General features: G+C 37.1%; 1 protein-coding gene across 15 annotated transcripts in view; it reads left to right on the plus strand.

The window, feature by feature from the left end:
* Window positions 1-21,877, plus strand: part of CEP128 (centrosomal protein 128) — a 319,695-nt gene that overhangs the window by 113,511 nt on the left and 184,307 nt on the right. For all 15 annotated transcript variants that reach the window (XM_036429922.2, XM_045575777.1, XM_045575837.1 and 12 more), the window contains one exon: window positions 3,740-3,904. In XM_036429922.2, coding sequence (XP_036285815.1) covers window positions 3,740-3,904 — 165 coding nt within the window. The remainder of the gene's footprint in view (window positions 1-3,739; window positions 3,905-21,877) is intronic.

Genomic DNA, 21,877 nt, shown 5'->3' on the forward strand with positions numbered 1-21,877 from the left:
TAGAATAGCAAGCACATTTAGTCTGCCTTATATATATTTGTGTGTGTTTGTGTGTACGCCTGTGCTCATAAGTCTTATGAGCACATATAGTTAATTTGGTCTTAGCCATTTTTTGTATCTCTTTACATCAAGCATGTCAAACTCACGGCCCACGGGCTGTATCTGGCCCGCAATGAATATTTTTGTGCAGCCCAGCCAATATAACGGTGTGAGCAGTTACTTACAATCATGAAAGGAAATAAGTCTCCAGTCAGATCCAGAATTACTGACATTCACCTTGGGTCAGTTTTGAAAATAATCACTGTGAACAAGATTATCCCCAAAGTAGGAAGAGAAGAAATTCCAAGTGGCAGGAAGAAAACATTAATTTTACCATTGCTCTTGTTCTTTTTTATATACTATACTTTTCAAAATAAACCTACGTTTCTGTGAAAATTGAAGCTTTTGTTTTTTGTGGCCCACATAAACTTAAACCTTATTTATTTGGCCCGTGTTAGCCTTTGAGTTTTACATTGTTTAATAATATTTGAGACAAACCGAAGATATTTAATGGATGTTGGGTCAAAAATTTTTTTAAATATACTTTTATTGATTTCAGAGAGGAAGGGAGAGATAGAAACTGAATTGCATCTAGCATGGCCAGGGGTGAACCTGAGGAGGGGCGGTGAAGGACTAAAGAAGACAGATAAGAGAATACAGTTGGGGCTAGGTAGGTTCACTTGTGCCTGGATGAGGACACAGTGATGCAGCAGGTAAGTCAAAGCTTTATTTTATAGTAAGAGCACATAAAACAAGGGAAATGGTCAACATGTTTACAATGTTCTTTCAAGTTTCACCTTGTTTTGGCAGCACTTGTTGCACCTCCCTCAGCCCATTAGCTAAGGGAGGACTATAAGGTCAAGCTTAATTATGCTAGGAGGGCTCTGTCCTCCAAGCTGGGACTTGTTTGTGGCCCTGCCACAGGTCAGTCCAAGGCTTAACCCTATAGCTACTCCCTATAAGAAACATCAATGATGAGCTAGAATCATTGATTGGATGCCTCCCACACGCCCCCTACTGGAGTTTGAGCCCTCATCCTGGGCATATATCTGACCAAGGAATCAAACTGTGAACTCCTGGTTCATAAGTCAATGCTCAACCATTGAGCCACACCAGCTGATGGGTCAAATTGTTTAAAAGTTGGAAATCAGAGGACTTGGTCCTGAATTGCTTTGTGATATTTATGGTTTGGATTTCTCCCTGGAATGGGGGAAAACTAATTTCCTCATCTTTTCTTTAGGAAGTACTTTGTGTTCGTATAACGAGAAGACAATAAACTTTGAAAATTAACTGTATGTAAAGAATATGTAATTTAGAAATATTCTGAGGGGTGTTGCAGCTACTCTTTAATGTGGCACAAAAGTAACACAAGAGCTTAAAAGGAGAACCTGAGTTTCTGTGAGCCTCGCACTTTGCTTTTCAACTGAATAAGTTACCCATAAGGAACAACCTTCACCTCATGCTATTTCATTAAAATAACCTTATACTTTTGCTTACTTATATTAATTAAAAGTTGATAATATCACAGAATATTTAATAAACTCAATTATGTACAAGAGTGCTTTGGATAGTATCTCTATAAATGTTATATTTTGTTATCTTTCAGCTTTATTACTTTTTCTGAGTCTAATAAGTGCTGGTATTTCACCCCTATTTTTCCACTGCACAAATTATAGTTCTCTATCTAGAAATACTCTTCTCATGCCTATTTTTAAAATTAAATGTAAAATATTTTAATGAAACAATGTAGCTGCTGTTAATTACAGAATATTGGGTTACTACTTCATTATGACTTCAACAACAACAAAAAAATTTTGTAGAGCCTTTTTTTTGGAATTAAAAGACCAAGAATTGGAGTTCTATATATTTGCCATTTGTTGGCCATATGATTTTGGTCAACATACTTAACCATTTTGCACTTAATTAAAAAAAATGGGAACAGTAATGTCTTTATCACAGGATTTTTGTGAGTGTGCCATTGCCTTATAAGCTATAATAATAAAACCTCAACAAGGAGCTAGTTCTTAGTCAAACTTAGGCATTAGTGTGCTGATAAATGTTTTAAAATAGACTCTCTGGAGGGGAAGGAAGAAACCTGATTTGTAACATTTCCCAAGTTCAGTGGTATAAATACTTCCTTTGGCTGATTTCAAGCTATCAAACAAGACATCACAGGAGAGGGACAGAGTTGGGAAGAGATGAGCACAGTTGGTTCTTGATAGCCACTGTGAGCCAGCTCCAACACCCCCTGGCTTTAGGGGAACCTTCTGTACCTCCACTTTTAATAGACATAAAGAAAAGCCAAAGCCTTCTACTGCAACTTCAAGTCATAATTGACCACTTTTCCTGATGAGAGACTTTATTTTGTAAATTTATTTTGGGTTATGAATACATGATTCCTCACAAAAACTCAATTCCTTTATTGATTTCAAGGGGCATAAAATTTTAGGTAAATTCTGTGGGCTGAATAAAATTTAAATTTTGTCTAAAATTCACAAAACTTGTTCCAGGAAATTGCTTTCAATAATTGTGTTCCTCTATAACTAATCAAAAAGATATAACAAATTATAAAAAAAACCCACGTATATGTTAGGCACTAAATTCTATATAAATAGACTATATGTAGTTACTAGTGGGTGTGACCAGTTAATATTGCAAGCTGCATCCAGCTGGTTTTGAAACCTTGTGGTGTATGTACCTGTAGAAAAGCAGCGTGGTAGAGAAGTTGAAAGCATGGATGTTGGAGAGAATTCTTGGGTTCAAATTCTGACTGTGCACTTAATCACTACTACCCTGGGGCAGGTTATTGGTGTCTCTGTGCTTCAATTTCCAAAATGGAAATAATAGTACCTCCTGGTCAGGTTGTGAGAACGAAATGAAGCTACACAAAATATCTTAGAATAGTGCATGATATCTAGTGTTTATATTGTTATTTTAAAAGTCTGTAAGTTTACATACACGGGACATTTTTATTGAATTTCATACATGGAATGCATTATTCCTAATTTTTAAAAGCTGATTCTGTTATATTGCAATTAAAGATGAAAAACCAGGTACTTTATTACAGTGTTGATACTGAAATAATCACTGGTAACTTTTTTCTTCTTCTTCATATTAAGTTACTTGTAGTTTCTTGGCTGCTGCAGTTATAATCTTTTTAGTCCTACAGGAGAGGTATTAATAATTACTACAAAAAGTACACAGTTCTTTCACCAAAATCAGGAGTCAGGAGGTTTAGGTTGAATAGGAATGTTGTCAAGCTCCATTTACCAGTATAAACGAAAAACTCATCAGTCAGTAATAGTAGCTCATAGTACTTCCCACTTGGGACACTTTTCAAGTAACTCCTTCCTTTCCCAACAGAGTTAGTGTCCTTTGAGTTGTCATAATACTCCACCTACACCTTTACTAAGGATTTCTCATTCATTGTTGTATAAATTGATTTTGGCATCTGTCTCTTTTACTCTTCATATCTGTTACTGTCAGCACCGAGCCCAGTACTTTTCACTAAGTTAATGCCCAGTGAGTGCTAAGAAGTGATTGAATAGATGCAAAGAGCATTTCTTTTGTTCCGTGGGTATAGGGACTCTTAGAGATAGCCACAACCGGAAGTGTTTGCCTGCTGATATAATGTGTAACTTGTTTGGTGTACAGTTTTGCTGTGGCCAGTGGACTTTCTCTTTTCTCCTCTTTTTCTCAGGCAGAAAGCTTAGAAGATAAGAATATCGCCAAAGTCCATCTTTGTCAGCTCGAGAAGTTAAAATTACAGTGTGACAGGCTGACTGAAGAATTAAACCAGAATGAAAATGAGAACAAAAAACTAAAGCTAAAATATCAGAGTTTGAAGGATAACCTAGAAGAAAAGGTAAGAATGTGATTGAATTCTAACTTAAAAGACTTATCTGAATTTCTTCTAGTATTTCTTCTAGAACATATTTTATGCTTTAATAAATGTTAATTGTAGTCCTGCATAGGACAGTTGTATTGGTGCCATAAACTATTATAGAAGTTTCAATAAACTGTGATTGCTGTCATTTTTATTCTTTGAACAAACCAGTGATCTAATACATTTGATTTTAAATTTCTTCTGGATCTTAAAATGGAGTAGTTTAGAGGCAAGATAGTAAAGCAAATAACTGATTTAATATGTGTGCTTAATTCTCACAATTCTTTGGGTTAGATTCTATCCATCCTCTAATCTAACCTATGAAGAAATTGCAGCTCAAAATAAAATAGCTAATTACTCACCAGATGCTCGACACTTTTAATACTCATAGTAATTTTAGGAAATCAATACTATTATGCTCCTTTTTGTACTTGCAGAGGCTGAATGAAGCTGTGAGGATTGGTAACCTTGGAACATCCCCAGCAGGCTCACTATATAGCTGTAGATGTATTAAGTTGATTTGGAGTCTCTGCTACATCAGACATTGGGTAGAATAGTGTCACTACTTTTGTGGCAAAAAGTCAACTAAGAATTAAAGCCAGAATATTTAAATTTGGTTTCTGTTTCTTACACCAATTTCCTAAAAGGATTTTCATTTGAAGGTGACAGAAGTCAAATGTGAAAAAGACATTAAAGTATGTACAATAAGATAAGGCAGAATAGAATAAACAAGTCAGATGGATCCTCTACTTCATTGTTTCCCAAACTTTTGACATATGTGTACCCCTTCTATAATTTTCGTAATTTTGAGTACCCTACGTACTCAAGAGAACATAGAATTAGGTGCAGCTAAGCATGGTGCAGTGCATACCCCCACCAAACTCTTCCCGTACCTTTGGGGGTACGTGTACCACACTTTGGGAAACAATGCACGGTCTGTTTTATAAGGGTAACTGGAATCTATGATGGACTGTCACTAGGTGGGTGTCATAAAACTTCATAAACTTTAAGGAAGCAAGTTTCTTAATGATTTGTTGTTTTTCCCTTTTTTTGTTGTTTGCAAAATTTCCTATATCATATGTGTGTAGGTATGTACTAATTTTCTAGTAATTGTTAAAATCAAGGAAATAAAATATAAATTTGTTTGCAATTTATGATTAAATGAACTAACTCACTAAATTTAGGCCTACAATCTTGACAACCACTGCAATTTAGTTCTTGAGTCATTCTTTATTTTGATTATGTCTACTGTTCATACATATTTAATGTATCTATTGGCAGGGTGTAGTTGCTGTGGTGATAACTGAAATTTTCCAAACTTTTTCATAATTGGAATTTTAGCCAGAAGATGTGTTAACATCTTTTATATTTATTTATTTGCATTTAATAAATGGTGAAAATTTTGATATGTTGAAAATGTAAAGCTTACTTGTTCTGGTTAAAATAAATGTTTCTTCACTGATTCCATTTGTTATGTTTCAGGCAGATATGCATTATGACATATAAATGAAACATTCCCCTCAGAGTCCCAAGAGTTAATGATTGTATTCTACTGCTGGGTATTGAGCATCTGGTATGTGATAGGCATTTTTCTGGATGCTGAGGCTAGGATACAGAAAAGACACAGGGCCTTTGTCTTTGAGAGGTGGTATAGCATTAGTGGCTATGAAGGGAACTTGGAGTATAAATCATTTTCTAGCTATGTGGCTGTAGGAAAGTTGCTTAAAAATCAGTCTTACTTTTACAAAACATCCTTAAAACAGGTATAATAATACATCTGCTATGGATTCAAACGTGAAAATGTGTATACTAGTAAAATGCTTGGCAGATTATCTGATACTAGTAGCCCAGTGCATGAATCCTTGCACCAGTAGCTCACTGCAGCCCTTTAGTAGTTCTCTGCCCACTGTTCAGCCCTCCTGTAGCTCCCCCGCCGCCCCTCCCTCCCCCCGCCCCCCATGCTCCCTCTTCATAGCTTGCTGCCCTGCCCTCCTGTGGCTCTCTGCTGGCTGCCCTGCCCTCCTGTAGCTCCCTCTGCCTCCACCCCCTACAATTGCTTGCTGCCCTGCCCCCTTTTGTAGCTTTCCACTGCCTACTTGTATAGCTTGCTGCCCCACCCCCCTGCTGATCTGTGATCCGGTCATTACACGGTCGGTCAGTTGTTACAGTTGGTCATTACGCTTCATGGTGTAATGACCATTTGCATATTACGTCTTTATTATATAGGATAAGCTATCAATTATTAGCTGCTTTATTTTGTTATTGTTTTTAAATATATACCATTTAATGGTTTAACCAAACAATTAGCCACTTAGCAAGCACTGATTGACTGACCATGGTTCCTCTAATTGTGTGTTAGGTTGTTAAGAGCCAGGGAGCTGGAATCAGAATTACTGCAGAACTGTGCTTTTGGGAGTTTAGAATCAGACGTTGTTGAATCACTTGAGACAGATGGTCTACAAAAGAGGTACCCATCTGAAGAGTCCTATCAGCAAGTGATATTGAAGCCACGTATGTTAAACAAACCAAACTAGTGGGCAGTTTTCTGTTTGGGACAGGAACCAAATCTTGGTTGTTTATGCATCCCGAGATAAGGTATAGAGCCAGACATGCAGTAGGTAATTTATAAGTAAATTGTGGATAAAGAGGTATCTGTGTATGCACATCCATACATAATCATATATATATGTAGATAAAGAAATTCAGATAACCAAGATATATATATATATATATATATATATATATATATATATACACACACACACACACACTAGAGACCCAGTGCATGAAATTTGTGCACTGAAGAGTGTGTGTCCCTCAGTCCAGTTTGCTCCCTCTCCAATCTGGAACCCCACAGGGGATGTCCGACTGCCAGTTTAGGCCCAATACTGGCAGTTGGACATCCCTCTCACAATTTGGGATTGCTGGCTCCCAACCGCTCAACTGCCTGCCAGCCTTATCACCCTCTAACCACTCTTTTGCCAGCCTGATTGATACCTAACTGCTCCCCTGCAGGCCGGATTGCCCCCAACTGCCCTCCCCTGCAGGCCTGGTTGCGCCCATGGTTGCCCCTAACTGTCCTCTCCTATTGGCCTGGTCACCCCTAACTATCCTCCCCTGCTGGCCTGGTCGCCCCTAACTGCTCTCCCCTGCAGGTTCAGTCCCCCACAACTGCCCTCCCTCCCCTGCAATCCCGGTCACCCCCAACTGCCCTTCCCTGTCGGCCTGGTTGTCCCCACTGGCCTCCCCTGCCGGTCCGGTAACCCCTAACTGCCCTCCCCTGCCAACCTGGTTGCCCCTAACTTCTCTCCCTTGCAGGCCCTGTTGTCCCCAACTGTCCTCTCCTGTAGGCCTGGTTGCCCCCAACTGCCCTCCCCTGTTGGCCTGATCATCCCTAACTACCCTCCCCTGCTGGCCTGATCGCCCACAACTGCCCACCCCTGCTGGCCATCTTATGACAGCCATCTTGTGCAAGGGCGTGATGGTCAATTTGAATATTACCTCTTTATTATATAGGACACACTGTGTGTGTGTGTGTGTGTGTGTGTGTGTGTGTGTGTGTGTTGGCCTGATTGGGGGGAATAAAAACAAGAACACAAGATAAAAATACATTTTCAGTGAAAAAAGGCCCTAGGACTTATAGCCCAGAAATTATGATTTGAGCAATGTAATGATCTTGATAAATGGGGTCTTATGAGTTGAAGGGGTTTGTGATGGGTCCCTGCTGTAATCAAAAGGGAAGCCTTTCTTGTTTACTTAACAAAACCTTATTCTTGCAGGCCCATCCCTAACATAAATATATGATGCTACTTATGCCACTAACACACACTTTCCCTTTTTTTTTTTTTTTTTTTTTAAATGTCTTGCTACTAATTTGCGTACTTTGGTTTAGATCTTTGTTTCTTGTCATGTTATTACTTGGTAAACTAAGAAATGTTAAAACTGAATCAAAATTCATATACAGTTTTAGTTCTGGCAGGCTTAATTAGTAGTAGAAGATGCTGTCTATATAAATGTACTGAATAACTAACTTTAGCATATTTTTCTCATGTATTCAGTGGTGATATGTGGTAATAAAATACATTTTTTCCAACATCTGATTTTGCTTTAGCATCAAGTGTTATTTTTCAATTTTACATGACAAAGAGAACAAGTATTGTGCAACCCACAGAATTTTTACATATGCAGTTAAGACTTTATTATGAGCTTCTTACTAGAGAAAAAGCCCTCATGATAGTGTTCAGATAGAATTTTATTCCATTTATAGTATCATTAAAATTTATTATACCTGTTGCTTAAAATTTTAAAGGAAAATTGTTTGGTTTCTTCTTTTGTTCTAAAATGATCTTATTAATATTAAATTTTATATTCTTCTAGTGTTTACTTCAAAACTCATAATGTTGTTTATTCTATTAGAAATATATTTTATTGGTTTTACTGGAATCTGTGAGTCATTGATAAAGTTAGTGTATAATTAAATCATTTTGGCTCAGCAAGTCATAAAAATTGACTTATCTATACAGACCCATATCTGATTTAATTAAAAAAGACTTCATTAACACAGGTATGAGTTTATTAATGACACTGCCATTTTTTTTAGAGCTTTTCAGGTAATTCTGTTGTATAAGTATTGAAAGATTGATTTTAATTTTGAACATGTTTACATAATAGTTTTGATAAAGCTGGTGCCTAAAATTAAGAAAACATTATTTGATAAAGTATTCTGTTTATATTCTGCATATACTCTCTGTCCTTACTTTTTATAAGTATGGATATTTCATGAACAATACATATAGTATTTTGGGCAAGTATAAAAGCAATGAGAAAAATGGTATAAAGAAAATGATAGACATTAAATTGTTTTTCTAAACCCAATGCAAACATAATAAAACATTTATTTTCATTTATTAGTGAAAGAATAATATAATTTTACTGACTATTCATTTCTATAAATTCTGAAATTATAGGTTTAAAAATAGTTTTGTGTTTATGCTTTTAAAAATATATTTTATTAATATTTTACAGAGAGGAAGAGAGAGGAGAGAGATAGAGAGCTAGAAACATCAATGAGAGAGAGACATCCACCAGCTGCCTCCATCACACCCCACACCGGGGATATGCCCGCAACCAAGGTACATGCCCCTGACCTGAATTGAACCTGGGACCTTTAAGTCTGCAGACCAACGCTCTATCCACTGAGCCAAACTGGTTTCGGCAAAATAGTTGTGTGTTTAAAAGGGAACACTTAAAAATTATAAAACAATAGAATTTCATTGTGAAAAATGCAGGGCATTTTTAAGGATGATATAATTTACATGTAATCTTACCAACTAGCTTTTTAAAAAATATATATTTTATTGAGTTTTTACAGAGAGGAAGAGAGAGGGATAGAGAGTTAGAAACATCCATGAGAAACATCCATCAACTGCCTCTTGCATACCCCCTATTGGGGATGTGCCCACAACCAAGGTATTATACATGCCCTTGACAGGAATCAAACCTGGGACCTTTCAGTCTGCATCTGACTCTATCCACTGAGCCAAACCGGTTTCGGCACCATCTAGGTTTTTAAAAATGTGTGCTTTGGTGAAATTTTCTTTATGGTTCTTTTTTGCACAGACAGACACGCAGACTCTACTTGGGATCATGCTATGTGCATGCTCTGAATTTACATGTCATTGAATATTTTTTTGAAATCAAGTTTATTTGCTACCCAGTATTTTATCTGGTAAATGTAGCATTATTTTGTTGTTGATTACATTATTTGCTTTTTTCTATATTTTAAAATTATATCATAGATCAAGTAATTTTTTTTAATCCTCTCCAGAGGACGAGAGGGAGGGAGGGACAAAAAGAGGGAGAGAGAGAAAAGGGGGACAGGAGAGAGGGAGAGAGAGAGAGGGAGAGAGAGAAAGAGAGTAAGAGAGAGAGAGAGGGAGAGAGATTGGTCAGTTGCCGTCTGTACATCTTTAAACTCCCTGACTGGTGATCGAACCCACAACCCAGGTATGTGTCCCCAACTGGGAATCAAATGAGCAACCCTTTGATGTACAGAATGACACCCAACCAACTGAGCTACTCTGGCTGGGCTTAAGTAATTTTTATCCTCTATGAGTTTTATCCTTTATACATTACATATTTGTAACTCTCATTTGTATTTGTTACTGTTTTCATTCTAAGCAGAATTATGAGAATATGTTTCTTGTCACTAGAGACCCAACACTGGAGAAAGCCAGAGGCTAGATATCTACTTTCCTCATTTTACTTTTCTCCTTCAGTCCACCAATAGTCACAATCATATGTGGAATTTCTCTGTTACAAGAGATGCTGGTACGTGGATACACATACCTTATAGTTATAGGTAGCCATGGCAATGTTGAAAGATTCTTAGTACTTTCAGTTTTTTGCCCTCCCCCTAAAAAAGTCTGTGTATTAGCTTTTGTTTTTAACAAGCATTGTCTCAAAGTTTACAGGGTTGCTCTGAACTATTGTACAAAGGTTTTATTTCCCAAAACATTTGTCATCTGTGTACTTCTAAAGTGTGCAAGGACTTTAAACAATATGTACTTCCAGCTGGGACTGGTTTAGCTCAATGGATAGAGCATCAGCTTGGGGACTGAAGGGTCCCGGGTTTGATTCCGGTCAAGGGCATATACCTTGGTTGCGGGTACATCCCCAGTAGGGGGTGTGCAAGAGGCAGCTGATCGATGACTCTCTCTCATCGATGTTTCTAACTCTCTATCTCTCTCCCTTCCTCTCTGTACAAAATCAATAAAATATATTAAAAAAATAAATAAATAAACAATATGTACTTCCAACATATTGGCGAGTTAATTATAGGTGAGTTAATTTTGGCCCAAAGAGTTAATTGACTTACCCAAGTGCTCCCAGTTGTCCATTGGTATAAATGCGAAAAGGACTCAGGTTTACCAATCTTATTTTTTTCATAGTATCAGAATCTATAAGAACCATTTCTGACCAATATATAGATTATGCAGGTTATCTGGGACTAGAGGCCCAGTGCACGAAATTCATACGGGGGGTGGGGGTATGTGTGTCCCTAAGCCCAGCCTGCACCCTCTCCAATCTGGGACATCCCTCTCACAATCCAGACTGCTGGCTCCCAACTGCTCACCTGCCTGCCAGCCTGATCACCCCCTAACAACTCCCCTGCCAGCCTGATCAATGTCTAACTGCTCCCCTGCTGGCCCGATTGACCCTAACTGCCCTTCCCTTCTGGCCTGGTTACCCTCAACTACCATTCTCTGTTAGCCCTGTCACCCCTAACTGCCTTCCCCTGCAGGCAGATCACCCCCAACTGCCCTCCCTTGCAGGCCTGGTCCCTCCCAAATGCCCTCCCCTGCTGGCCATCTTGTGGTGACCATATTGTGTCCACATGGGGATGGCTGAAATGTGCTTTGTAGTGATGGTCTATTTGCATATTACCTCTTTATTATATAGGATACTTAGCTATCTCACGTAATACCTGCTTGTTTCCATAGTTATACTTAATTCTCTTTAGAGGACTTTATTGTCTACTATTGTGTGACAATAGTAGCCCATTGTGTGATACTTTGTGCAGTAGGCTGTCCGTTGCTTCCACAGGAGCTGGCAGGAACTGTGCAACGTGCTGCTGGGAGCCATGCTGCTTACACAGGAGCCATGCAGCTTCCATGGGAGGCAGAGGCAGGAGGGAACTGCACTGCTTTCATGGGAGGTGGGCTTGCCATCTCCTCTCTGGGTCTGTGCTCAACCATGGAAGCTGCAGGCCAGCCCCCTGTCCTCCAGAGGCCCTCTGTGGCCAGGGCATTGCCACGACAATGAAGCAAGTGTCTTGCCCTGGCCGCTCCACGCCCACTTCCCAGAGGTCTTCCCTCACTGTGGCAATGAAGCAAGCATTCTGCCAGGCTGCAAATGCTGCCTGCTCTCAGCGGCAGCCCTCCCTCCCAAACAAACAAACAAACAAAACAAAAAAACAAAACAAAATAAAAAACTGGGGGACTCTGTGAGGCTGAGGAGACTGGGTGCTGCCGTGTTGGTGATGGAGTGATGGTTAATTTGCATATTACCCTTTTATTAGATATAATTATTAGTGCTTTCAGGATATGATAGTAACTACAATGAAACAATTAGGAGATACCTCAACACCACAAATGGTGACATATCCAAAGCTATAGCAGTTCATAGGAACTTAAGTATTGAACTTAAGTATCTATCAGGATTCATAGAAATGTAACTTGGTTCCTTCCCATAGAATCCTTTGTTTAAATCATTTGAGGAGTTGCACCTAGCAACATATTTTATGGTTATGACTATGCAGGATAAAAACACTTAGGAAATAGTTTTCTTGTACAAAATGTGGATCTTTGAGAAATGATAATTGTTATTCTCATTTCCAAGTGTAATGATAACACCCATTTTCACAGAAGGTGGAGACTGAGGTTGAGAGTATATTGTGACTTGCACAACATCGCATAGCTTGTGGTGGAAAGAGGATGTGGACACAAATTCTTTTTATTTTCCCCCTTTATTTACTGCCAGTAGAGTGACTCACATTTGTGTCTTTTCATTGCCCTCTTAATGTTGAATTTAAATTTAGGGTTATTATATTCAACAGTTTGCCATATACTCTTGGATTCTTTTTAGCCTGACACAAACTTTAGAGAAGGAGTCATCAATGAATTTGTTAGAAAAATCTAATTAAGGCCTGATATTGCCACATAAAAGAGATCAGGAAAAAATGAATCAGTGTTGTTCAGTTCTGTGTTTCAGTTCTAATTTGACCATCTGTTTAGGATTGCCATTTTTTTCATGATGTGGATAAATATATATGATTGCCATATATCTGTTCTGTAAAATGTTTACTACTTTACAAAATCACAGTTCCACATATTTTCTAAAAGCTCTTTGATAGTAGAAGGCAGAATTCTCTGATTTCAAATTCTTTTCTTGAGAACAAGAAAGAATAGAAGCAATTGAGCTGTTGACTTCTAACATTTACATTAAAGTTTATACTGTAGACCATTTTTAGACAGACTGCACTCTTTGGTGCTTTGTCCATTTTAAATTGTGTGAGTAGAACAAAGTTGTAGCTACCACGAATTAATTAGGAGACAAATTTAAATCAGATACTTTAAACGAACACTAAATAGGATCTTATGAGTAATTTCCTGTCAGATTTTTGTCATCTTAAAAAAACAACAGTGAAAATATTAAAATGGTCCAATTAAAGATAAACTTGTAAATTTTGTGTTTGTCATTTACAAAGCATTTTTAATTGAACCACTGGTAGTCATTAAATCCGAAGTAGTCCTTGACTTCTACAGAGAATTGACTCAAACATCAAAGTGCTTACTATGTATGAAACATTGTGTCAGATATTAAGAAACAAGTTTAGAATGCAAAGGTCAAGTGACTATATAGTGGAGAGTGGGGGGGAGGGGCGATAGTTATATATACAGCTGTGCAGAGGGAGGGGCAAGAAATAAAAGTGAATTGAAGTACAGTTGGTCTCTACTTTCCAAAATGAAGCAGATGTGGAAAACCCATTTTCAAACTCTGTTACTTTGGCAGTGACTTCCCTACCAACCATTGACTATCAAAGAGTTTGATTTTAAATGAATTTAAAGAATGAAGTTCAAGTTTGGGTCTTTATTTCTCCCGATTTGAATTTGATTGAGAGGCCTGCCATTTATCCTTAACTCACCAAGAGGTTGATAACTTAACAAGGGCTTGAGAGGAAAGCAGTTCTGTACGGGCACTTAAACAGCCTGAGCTATTAGTTTGATTTCATTTAATTTTGAAATTGTGAGTGATATCCCTAGTGTAGGAATTAAATTGAATAATGGTACATGGACTTGGATGAGATGTGGAATAGGCCACATGAAGAGTTCTATATGATATCTTTCAGCACTCTGCTTAAATTAAGCATTCCTATTTTGCTTTGGTGGACCCTGTAAGGGAACATAAGATGAATGTCCAGGTTTGTTTTCATTGAGTTTTTCACTCATTACTATTTAAAATGCTTGTTGATTTGGTCTGTTTTGTCATTTAATGGTAAACAAGCAGTATTCTGTAAGTTTTATTTTTATTGATTTTTAAAAATTTCTTTATTGATTAAGGTATCACATATTTGTCCTCAACCCCCCCAGTCCAATCCCCCACCCCTTCACACTCATGCCTCCACTCCCATATTGTCCTTGATCACTGATTAGGCTCATATGTATGCACGTACGTCCTTTGGTTGATCTCTTCCTTTTATCCCCACCCTCCCTTTGAGGTCCAACAATCTGGCCATGGCTCCTTATCTCTGGGTCTGTTCTTGTTCATAAGTTTTATAGGAAAAAACAAACAAACAAAACAACAACTAGGAAGTGCTTATTGTATACATGGGTTATATTTTTTGGAGATTTGTTTTTAAACTTTTTTTTTAATTTTTTTTTTTTTAGCATATTCTTTTATAAGAATAAATGCATGCTTAAGCATCTTTTAGGTAAAAAAACGAGGAGGGGAATTAATTCTGATGGTTTTAAAAGATGCTGTATGCTTATAAACATTTCTCTGGAAATGAATGATACATTCCTTTTTCTTTTGAAAATTAAACAATGTTCATTCCAAATGCATAATTTAAAACTTTAGTTGTTTGTTTCAGAAATAGATTTTATCAGAACTGCTTATTTTAAATAATGTTATTTCTGTTTTCAGGCATTTGACTTGATAGAAATACATAATTACAAAATAGTTCTACAACGTAATAAATACTCTTTAGAGATATTTTTGTTTCCAACTTTGAATATTAATTTTAGAAATGTATCCAATGTATATCCTAACACCTTTTTGATTATGCTGCCAATGATCTTTGTATCGCTCAATAATCTTCTAGAAAATGATCTTGAAAAGCCTGATGCAAAAATAACTTACTTACATGGGGTTAGAAGTTTAAATTTGAATTTCCATTTTTTGTTTATGTCTTATGGATAACTTTCCTAAGCCTGCCCAAGACCAAATAGGTTATAGATTGGAAAGTCTTTCACACAAAAGATTTAATATGCATCAAATTCATATATCCAGTGTTTTAATATGTCATTATTTTTTCTGTTAGTTCTATGATTTTACCAATGCTCTCAGTTCTTACTCTTCATATACTATTGATCGTAACTTTTTTCTCTTCTTTGAAGGAAAGAGTGTAAAGCATCTACTTTCAGCAGCTGCTTTCAGAAGATTAAGAGTATATCTAACCCACAAAATGGTAGCATTTTTATTTCAGGAAACGAATCTTCTCGTAGAAATTACAATGTTATTTTGCTTACTAAATACATTTAAAGAACCACCTCATTCTTTCATATATGGACCAGTACTTTAGTCATCAGCAGCTCGTCTTGGTTTTGTGCTCAGAATTTATTCTGCATCTCATTACTTCTTACTTCTGGCATCCCTCTTTTGTGACATCAGCTTGCTTTGACAGTCACAGTAATCTGCTACTGAAAAGATGATTTCTCTCAATGAGTTGGCTAATTAATTTATTGCAAAAACCAGCTTACTGAAACATGAAAAGCTGAGTTCAGAGATTCTGTTTTGTTTTTGATGCAAAGTTGGGATCTACTATGTTTGGCACATAGAGAATATACTCAAAAATTGCTTGTGGAATGAAAGGGACATAAAAGGATTTATCTGTTCCAGAAAATTTATCAACTGCCTGCTATGTATAAGATACTCTACTAGGTGCTGGAATATTTAAATGAAAAAGAATAAAAAAAATTTTTTTAACCTTGAGGAAGTCCCATTCTGGTGAGCGGACATATATAAGAGGCACACATAGTAGTAAGTGGTATAGCAGAAGCTCATATAAGTGCCAGCAGAGCACAAAGGGGCACCTAGCCTTCCTAAGAGCTGAGATGGTCTGTCTTGTTATAACATCCATGTGGGTAAGGAAGGAAGTGCATCTTATTGGGTTTTTATAACAAGGAAAAACATGCAGTCTTATGACCTTTTCTGGTCCTCTTTATTACACAGTATTGTTGGGTTCAAGAGGGCAAGGGGTATACATAGGACAAATCCATGGAGACTTTCAAATTGATCAGAACTGTAGGATTTTAGAATTAATGTTACTTTTGTTTTTGTTTCTTTTTGCTACCAATTGAAGTGTTAAATAGCCATACTTGGAATTTAAGAAACCTACTGTCTTAGAAGATCTATTTTTAAGAAGTACGTTTGCAAAAAGTAATTATGGTGTGACCAGCACCTAAGGTGTTATTTATTTATTGGCCATTTTGCAAGACAGTTTGATCTGCGGTGTGGTAACTTTCCAGATTAAACTGTTTTAAAGTCTCCTGTAACATCCATAGTAGATCCTTCCCGTTGAGTCGTGCTGTTGTTTCTGCTTTCGTTGGTGTTTCATATTATATCTCAACTTCCTTACAGCTGAGTCAACTCTGTTGGCATAAGTAATGTGAGTCTTCTTTAGAGAACCAGATAAACGGCTTCCAGACAGATTGAATTTTTGTTCAGGATAGTTTCATTATTTGCCTTGTAATGCTAGTGTCCTGGATTTAAGGCTTAGGCATACGGTTATCTTGTGTTACAGAAATACTCTTTCCCAAAACTTTTTAGGAGATGTGTGCAGGTCTAGAGTTTCAACAAGCCATGCTTCCAGTAACTTTGAATTACATTGTGCTAGTTTTTATTTCAGCCTTTAATACAGGGTGGAGCAAAGAAGGTTTACAGTTGTGAGTACTCAAAACAGAGCTTATTCTTGAATTATAATTTATTAAGTATTATATTGTTTTCCATAGGAATCACTTTTGCCTCACCCCGTATTATTTGATCTTTACCTCTTTTTCTGTCTGCCCCTGCTGATGTATTTAAAATGGCGTTGGGTATCAAATATTGCTAAACTTGGTTATTCAAGTTTGTTTTCTGTAAAGGAAAAACATTAACTTTGTAAAGGAATGACTTACTTATTTGGGTTAGTGTGCTTTATGTTTCTGTTAAGGTGTGTGAAGAATTGTTTTCATTTCAAGTAATAACCATATTGGGAATAAAGCAGCTTTTCTGGAAATCTTAAGACATTGAAGGAATCTCATAAGCTTTTACCAAGAAGATAACATTTTGGACATGCTCTAGTTTTATTGGAGTTACTTTATTTGCATTAAGATCATGTCTCCTTTACTCTTACGGCCTTTGGGAAAGTGAATGTTCTGCGTGAGAAGTGTGCTGAACCACAAATATAGAATTAGAGGAGTATTTCTTATCCTTTGAATTATAGGCCCCTTGATCAAGTCAGTCAGCTGTGTGTGTGTGTTTGTGTGTGTGTGTGTGTGTGTGTGTGTGTGTGTGTGTGATGAGACTGTGAGCAGTATAGTTTTTCATTTCCTTTATAAGTAAATATCAATAAATATAAGCTTTTCCTGTCCTGAAATGGAAGCTTCTTAAAACTTTTGCTGTCTAGACAGTGGAACCACACATACTTAGTGTGTGGTTAGTATACTTACTAATTAAAATTTGCCAATAGCAGATTTTATGTGTACACAGAGTATGTCTTTAGAGAGGATGGAGGGCCCCTAAAAGTATATTGTGTGTGCTTGATTAGTTTTTCCCCTCTTTTTATGGTTTATTTTGAATATGTCATATGTTTTCTAATGAAAAGGTCCATTCAGAAATATTTTTTAAGTTATTCTTTCTACTTTAGCTCAACATTTGTGTCCACATAATGTGCCGATGACTTTTCTCAGTTTTTCACACTGGCTCTCTAAAGTTCAGTTTTACAATTTTGACCTTTCTAGCATTTTAACAGAGAGCACCAGTCAGGACAGGAAAAACTTATCAGGGAGTCAGGGGGCTCAGGGTATGGATTGTAGGCTCTGAATTTAGTCCAAGTTACTTAGTCTGTCTGAACTTTGGTTTCCTCAATTGTAACATTTAGGATTGAATTTATTCTCTAATTCAACTTCAGCCATGATCTATCAGTGTTTCCCAAACTTTTGACATATGTGTACTCCTTCTATAATTTTCGTAACTCTGAGTACCCCTCATACTCATGAGAACGTAGAATTAGGTGCAGCTAAGCATGGTGCAGTGCATATCTCCACCAAACTCTTTCCATACCCCTGGGGGTATGTGTACCACACTTTGGGAAACACTGAAGATGACCTCTCCTCTTGGATGATATAAACCGCTTTGGTCAGCTTCTTCTATATCTATCCCCACAAAGAAGACCCTTATAATCACAAGACCCAGGTATCTGTATCCAACTGTATCTTCCATATTCTAAACAGTATCTAAAGTGCCTTCTCCTACCTCCAGGTCTCTAGAAATAAGGTAGCTTTTTATTGTAGAATTTTTGCTTCCTTTGAATTAATTGAAAGCCCAGGGAATAGCCATGATAGTGCCTAAATATCCTCATATTCCCTTATTAATCTATTAGAGGCCCAGTGCGTGATTTTGTGCATGTGTGGGGTCCCTCCTAGCCATTGGGGATGTCTCCCTAGTCCCAATTGGGTTGGCTCGAGGGAGGGACTACAGGAGGTTGGGCAGCTGTGGGAGGTTGGTTATGGGAATGCATTGATCACCGGGGGAAGCTCCTGCATTGAGCATCTACCCCTTGATGGTCAGTGCGCATCATAGCTGGTTGTCAGGTTATCCAGTCGTTGGGTTATCTGGTCATCCAGTGGTTGGATTATCCGGTCATCAGGTTGTAATGTTCTCTTAGACTTTTATATGTATAAATAGCTATTCCTTCAAATCAGCCAGGATCCCTGGATTACTGTCAGCCTGTCACCCTTCTACCCCTTCCATAGAAGTAGCTGTGCTTGCTCCACTGGTAGAGCTATCGTATTTCTGAAACATGAAACTGAATAGAAAGAGTGAATTTATTGGGTGTCACCATTAGTATACAAATTGACATTTTCAAGTCACAAACAAAACAAAACTGATGAATTTAATGGAGATCTTTGTTGGCTTAGTGAGGGCAAGGGCCTTATGTATCTCATTCATTCTTTTGTCCCTAGAACCAGAAGAATGTCTCAGCATAGTAAGCCTTCCATAAAAAAATGTTGAATTGAGTGAATAAATGAAACAATTGCATAAGTACAGAATGGAACAGCTTACTTAGCTCCAGATCTACAGTCCTGGAGCACATGCTGAGGATGGAGAACTGGCAAGGGCCATATCTGCAGCCCTCGTTAAATAAAAAAATATGTATTTTTACCTGGAGTATTAGAAGACTTAGTAGGGATGGAGGATTCATTTACTTACTTTAACTCTTAAGTATATAGCACTTAGACTAATGCGAGATTTTAGTTTTTTCAAGTGTTCGGTTTATTGAAATTTGAGCTGGTCATGAAGGGGTTGGATCACCTTCTGTCAGATATGTAAAAGAAGGAATTTCTGAAAGAGCAGGTAGTTGAACCCCCTGATCTCTATGAGCTCATGGTTCTGAGATTTATTTAAAGGGAGATTAGACAGGACATGCTAACAGTCTCAAGGAGGATAGTGAATTGAATAATGAAATTTTCAGTTTTTCTAAAGATTGAATTTATAGGGCTTTTTCTGACATGATCAACATTTTAAGGATATCAAAATATGGAAATAGTTTTGTCTTCTTATTAATAATAGTCAAATAACAGAGAAGTGACAGTTGGTAAAAGAGAGATGGCTGTGAGAAAAATGAGAACAGAAAGATCTATGAGAATACCATTGTGAATCACCTGGGTTTAAACTATGAACAGTTGTCCTCTAAATACTTTAGTAACCCCAGGTAGAGTATTTACTTCACTAACATCACACTTGCGTATGTGTAGAGGCAACCTCCTAGCACACCCATGTAGCCTCTGAGTGGATAGTTCTTCATGGTAATTAATGAAATTATCTTTACAGTGTTGGATCTGAGCTTCAACACATGTTTGAATCACTTATGTAGCAAAGTTGGGAAATTTAAAGATAATTACAAATATGTTTTGTGATCTCCTGAAATTAGCAATTTATTGAAGAAGACAGATTAATACATTTTTAAAAAAACTATGATATGAATAATGTGCTGTGGAAATATTTTATTTTGGGTGATTAAGAAAGAAAGGCATCTTGAGGATAAACTTTGAAGGATTAGAAGTATAGATGGGTATATCCACATGTGGCTCCTCCCACACAACTCTTTGAAGTTGCGCTCTTTCAAAAGGAGACCATAGCCAACAGATAGCATTGATCTTGGTGTGCCCTTGTTATGTAGCAACAACACAAAAGCAAGGATCCTCACCTAGAGACTTGACAGTAGGTTGCTTTCAAGTGAGTAAACTACAAAATCATCAAATATTACTCAGAGCCAGTGCTAATTTTTCAGGAGGGCTCCCAGATGAGATCAAGATATCCACATATATAAAGAAATGCCATATTAATCAGGAGGGAGAGTGTGTCCGGATCTGAATGTGGACAAAGCAGAAAGCTAGGGAGATGTATTTGGGCAGTCTCCATCCAAACACTGCCCAGGAGAATGGAACACTTGTTATCATGACTTGTATGTTCCTGATGTGTAGATGGACATGCCAGGCTGCTATTTTTTTTCTTTATTAAGTAACATTCTGTAGACTATGCCTTCTCATCTAGACTGCTCTACAGGAAGAAAATGTATTGGTTATGCTGACATGAGTATTCTGATCCACATGGCAGTTATGGTTCTCATTGTAAATTAATGTAGTTAATTGAGTGGCATTCTAGTTTGAACATTAGTTTCTTGTGAATTTAATGTTACTCTACTGCTAAAAGATGACTCAGCTTAGAGTACAAAAATAAAATAAAAATCCAATTCCTAAAGCTGAGGTCCAGATCAGAATGATGTACTCATCCAGTTCCTTTGGAAATAGTGCACCTTGAAGCAGTTTGATCAGAAGAGACATCAGATTGATCAGAAGAGTCAAATGTAGGCATATTTGAGAAGCTGCAAGAGGTTAAAATATAAGAGAAAGGAAAGGAGGGTGATGAGGCTGGAAAGAAGGGCAGAAGACAAGTTGTGAAAGGACTGTTCTTTGGGGCAGAGGGTGTTTCATTTATTTTAAAAAGTAAGTTGAATTGCCTGGTAGCCAGTGTGGCTCAATAGGTGATGCCAACCTATGAACTAGGAGGTCACAGTTTGATTTCCTGTCAGGGCACATGCCTGGATTGTGGGCTTTATCCCTAGTGTGGGGCATGCAGGAGGCAGCTGATCAATTATTCTCTGTCATCATTAATGTTTCTATTTCTCTCTCCCTTTCTCTTCCTCTCTGAAATCAATAAAAATATGTTAAAAATCAATGAAAATTTAATTTAAAGTAAATATGTGTGATTATTTTTTTAAAATATCATTCTACTTTTCCTGTTTATTTTTCACTGAAAGCATCTCTTTGTTATTTAAATTCAATCTGGGTTTGCTGACCACATAATCTTCCTGCATGTGTTGTGTTTGTTAGGGTAGGTAAAGATGATTAGGCTTCTCTGGAAGATCTGAAGGCAAAACTAGCCAGCATCATGACTTTGTGGTCCATCATTTACACTTACAATTTTAGTGAATCTATTTTTGTTTTTCCCCTTCCAAGCCTTGTGCTTTACAACTTGAATTTCCCTAGTAATGAAATTGTGTAATCATGATTGAAAATTGTTCTGCCTACAGGGGGCCCCCAAGTCCTTGTAATCTGTTAAAGAGCTCCTTAGAAATCCTTTTTATTAAATATACTATTTGCTTACTTGAAAAGTAGCTCCATCTTGCTTTTATCAAATTTTTGTGACTCGAAGCGATTATGGAGTATAACTGCATTTGAAAACTTAGACTTTTTTTTAAAAAAAATGATGTTTTGATGACATAATGATTATAACAGTTTTTTCTTAAATGAAAAAGCTGACACGATCTTATTTGACATTTTGCATTTTGTAGTGTTTTACTAAATTTTTGGTAGTTCAAAGTCAGTTTATAGTATCAGCTTTTACTCT

The sequence above is a fragment of the Pipistrellus kuhlii genome, unplaced genomic scaffold (genome assembly GCF_014108245.1).
Source record: "Pipistrellus kuhlii isolate mPipKuh1 unplaced genomic scaffold, mPipKuh1.p scaffold_m20_p_1, whole genome shotgun sequence".
Taxonomy (NCBI): Eukaryota; Metazoa; Chordata; class Mammalia; order Chiroptera; family Vespertilionidae; genus Pipistrellus; species Pipistrellus kuhlii.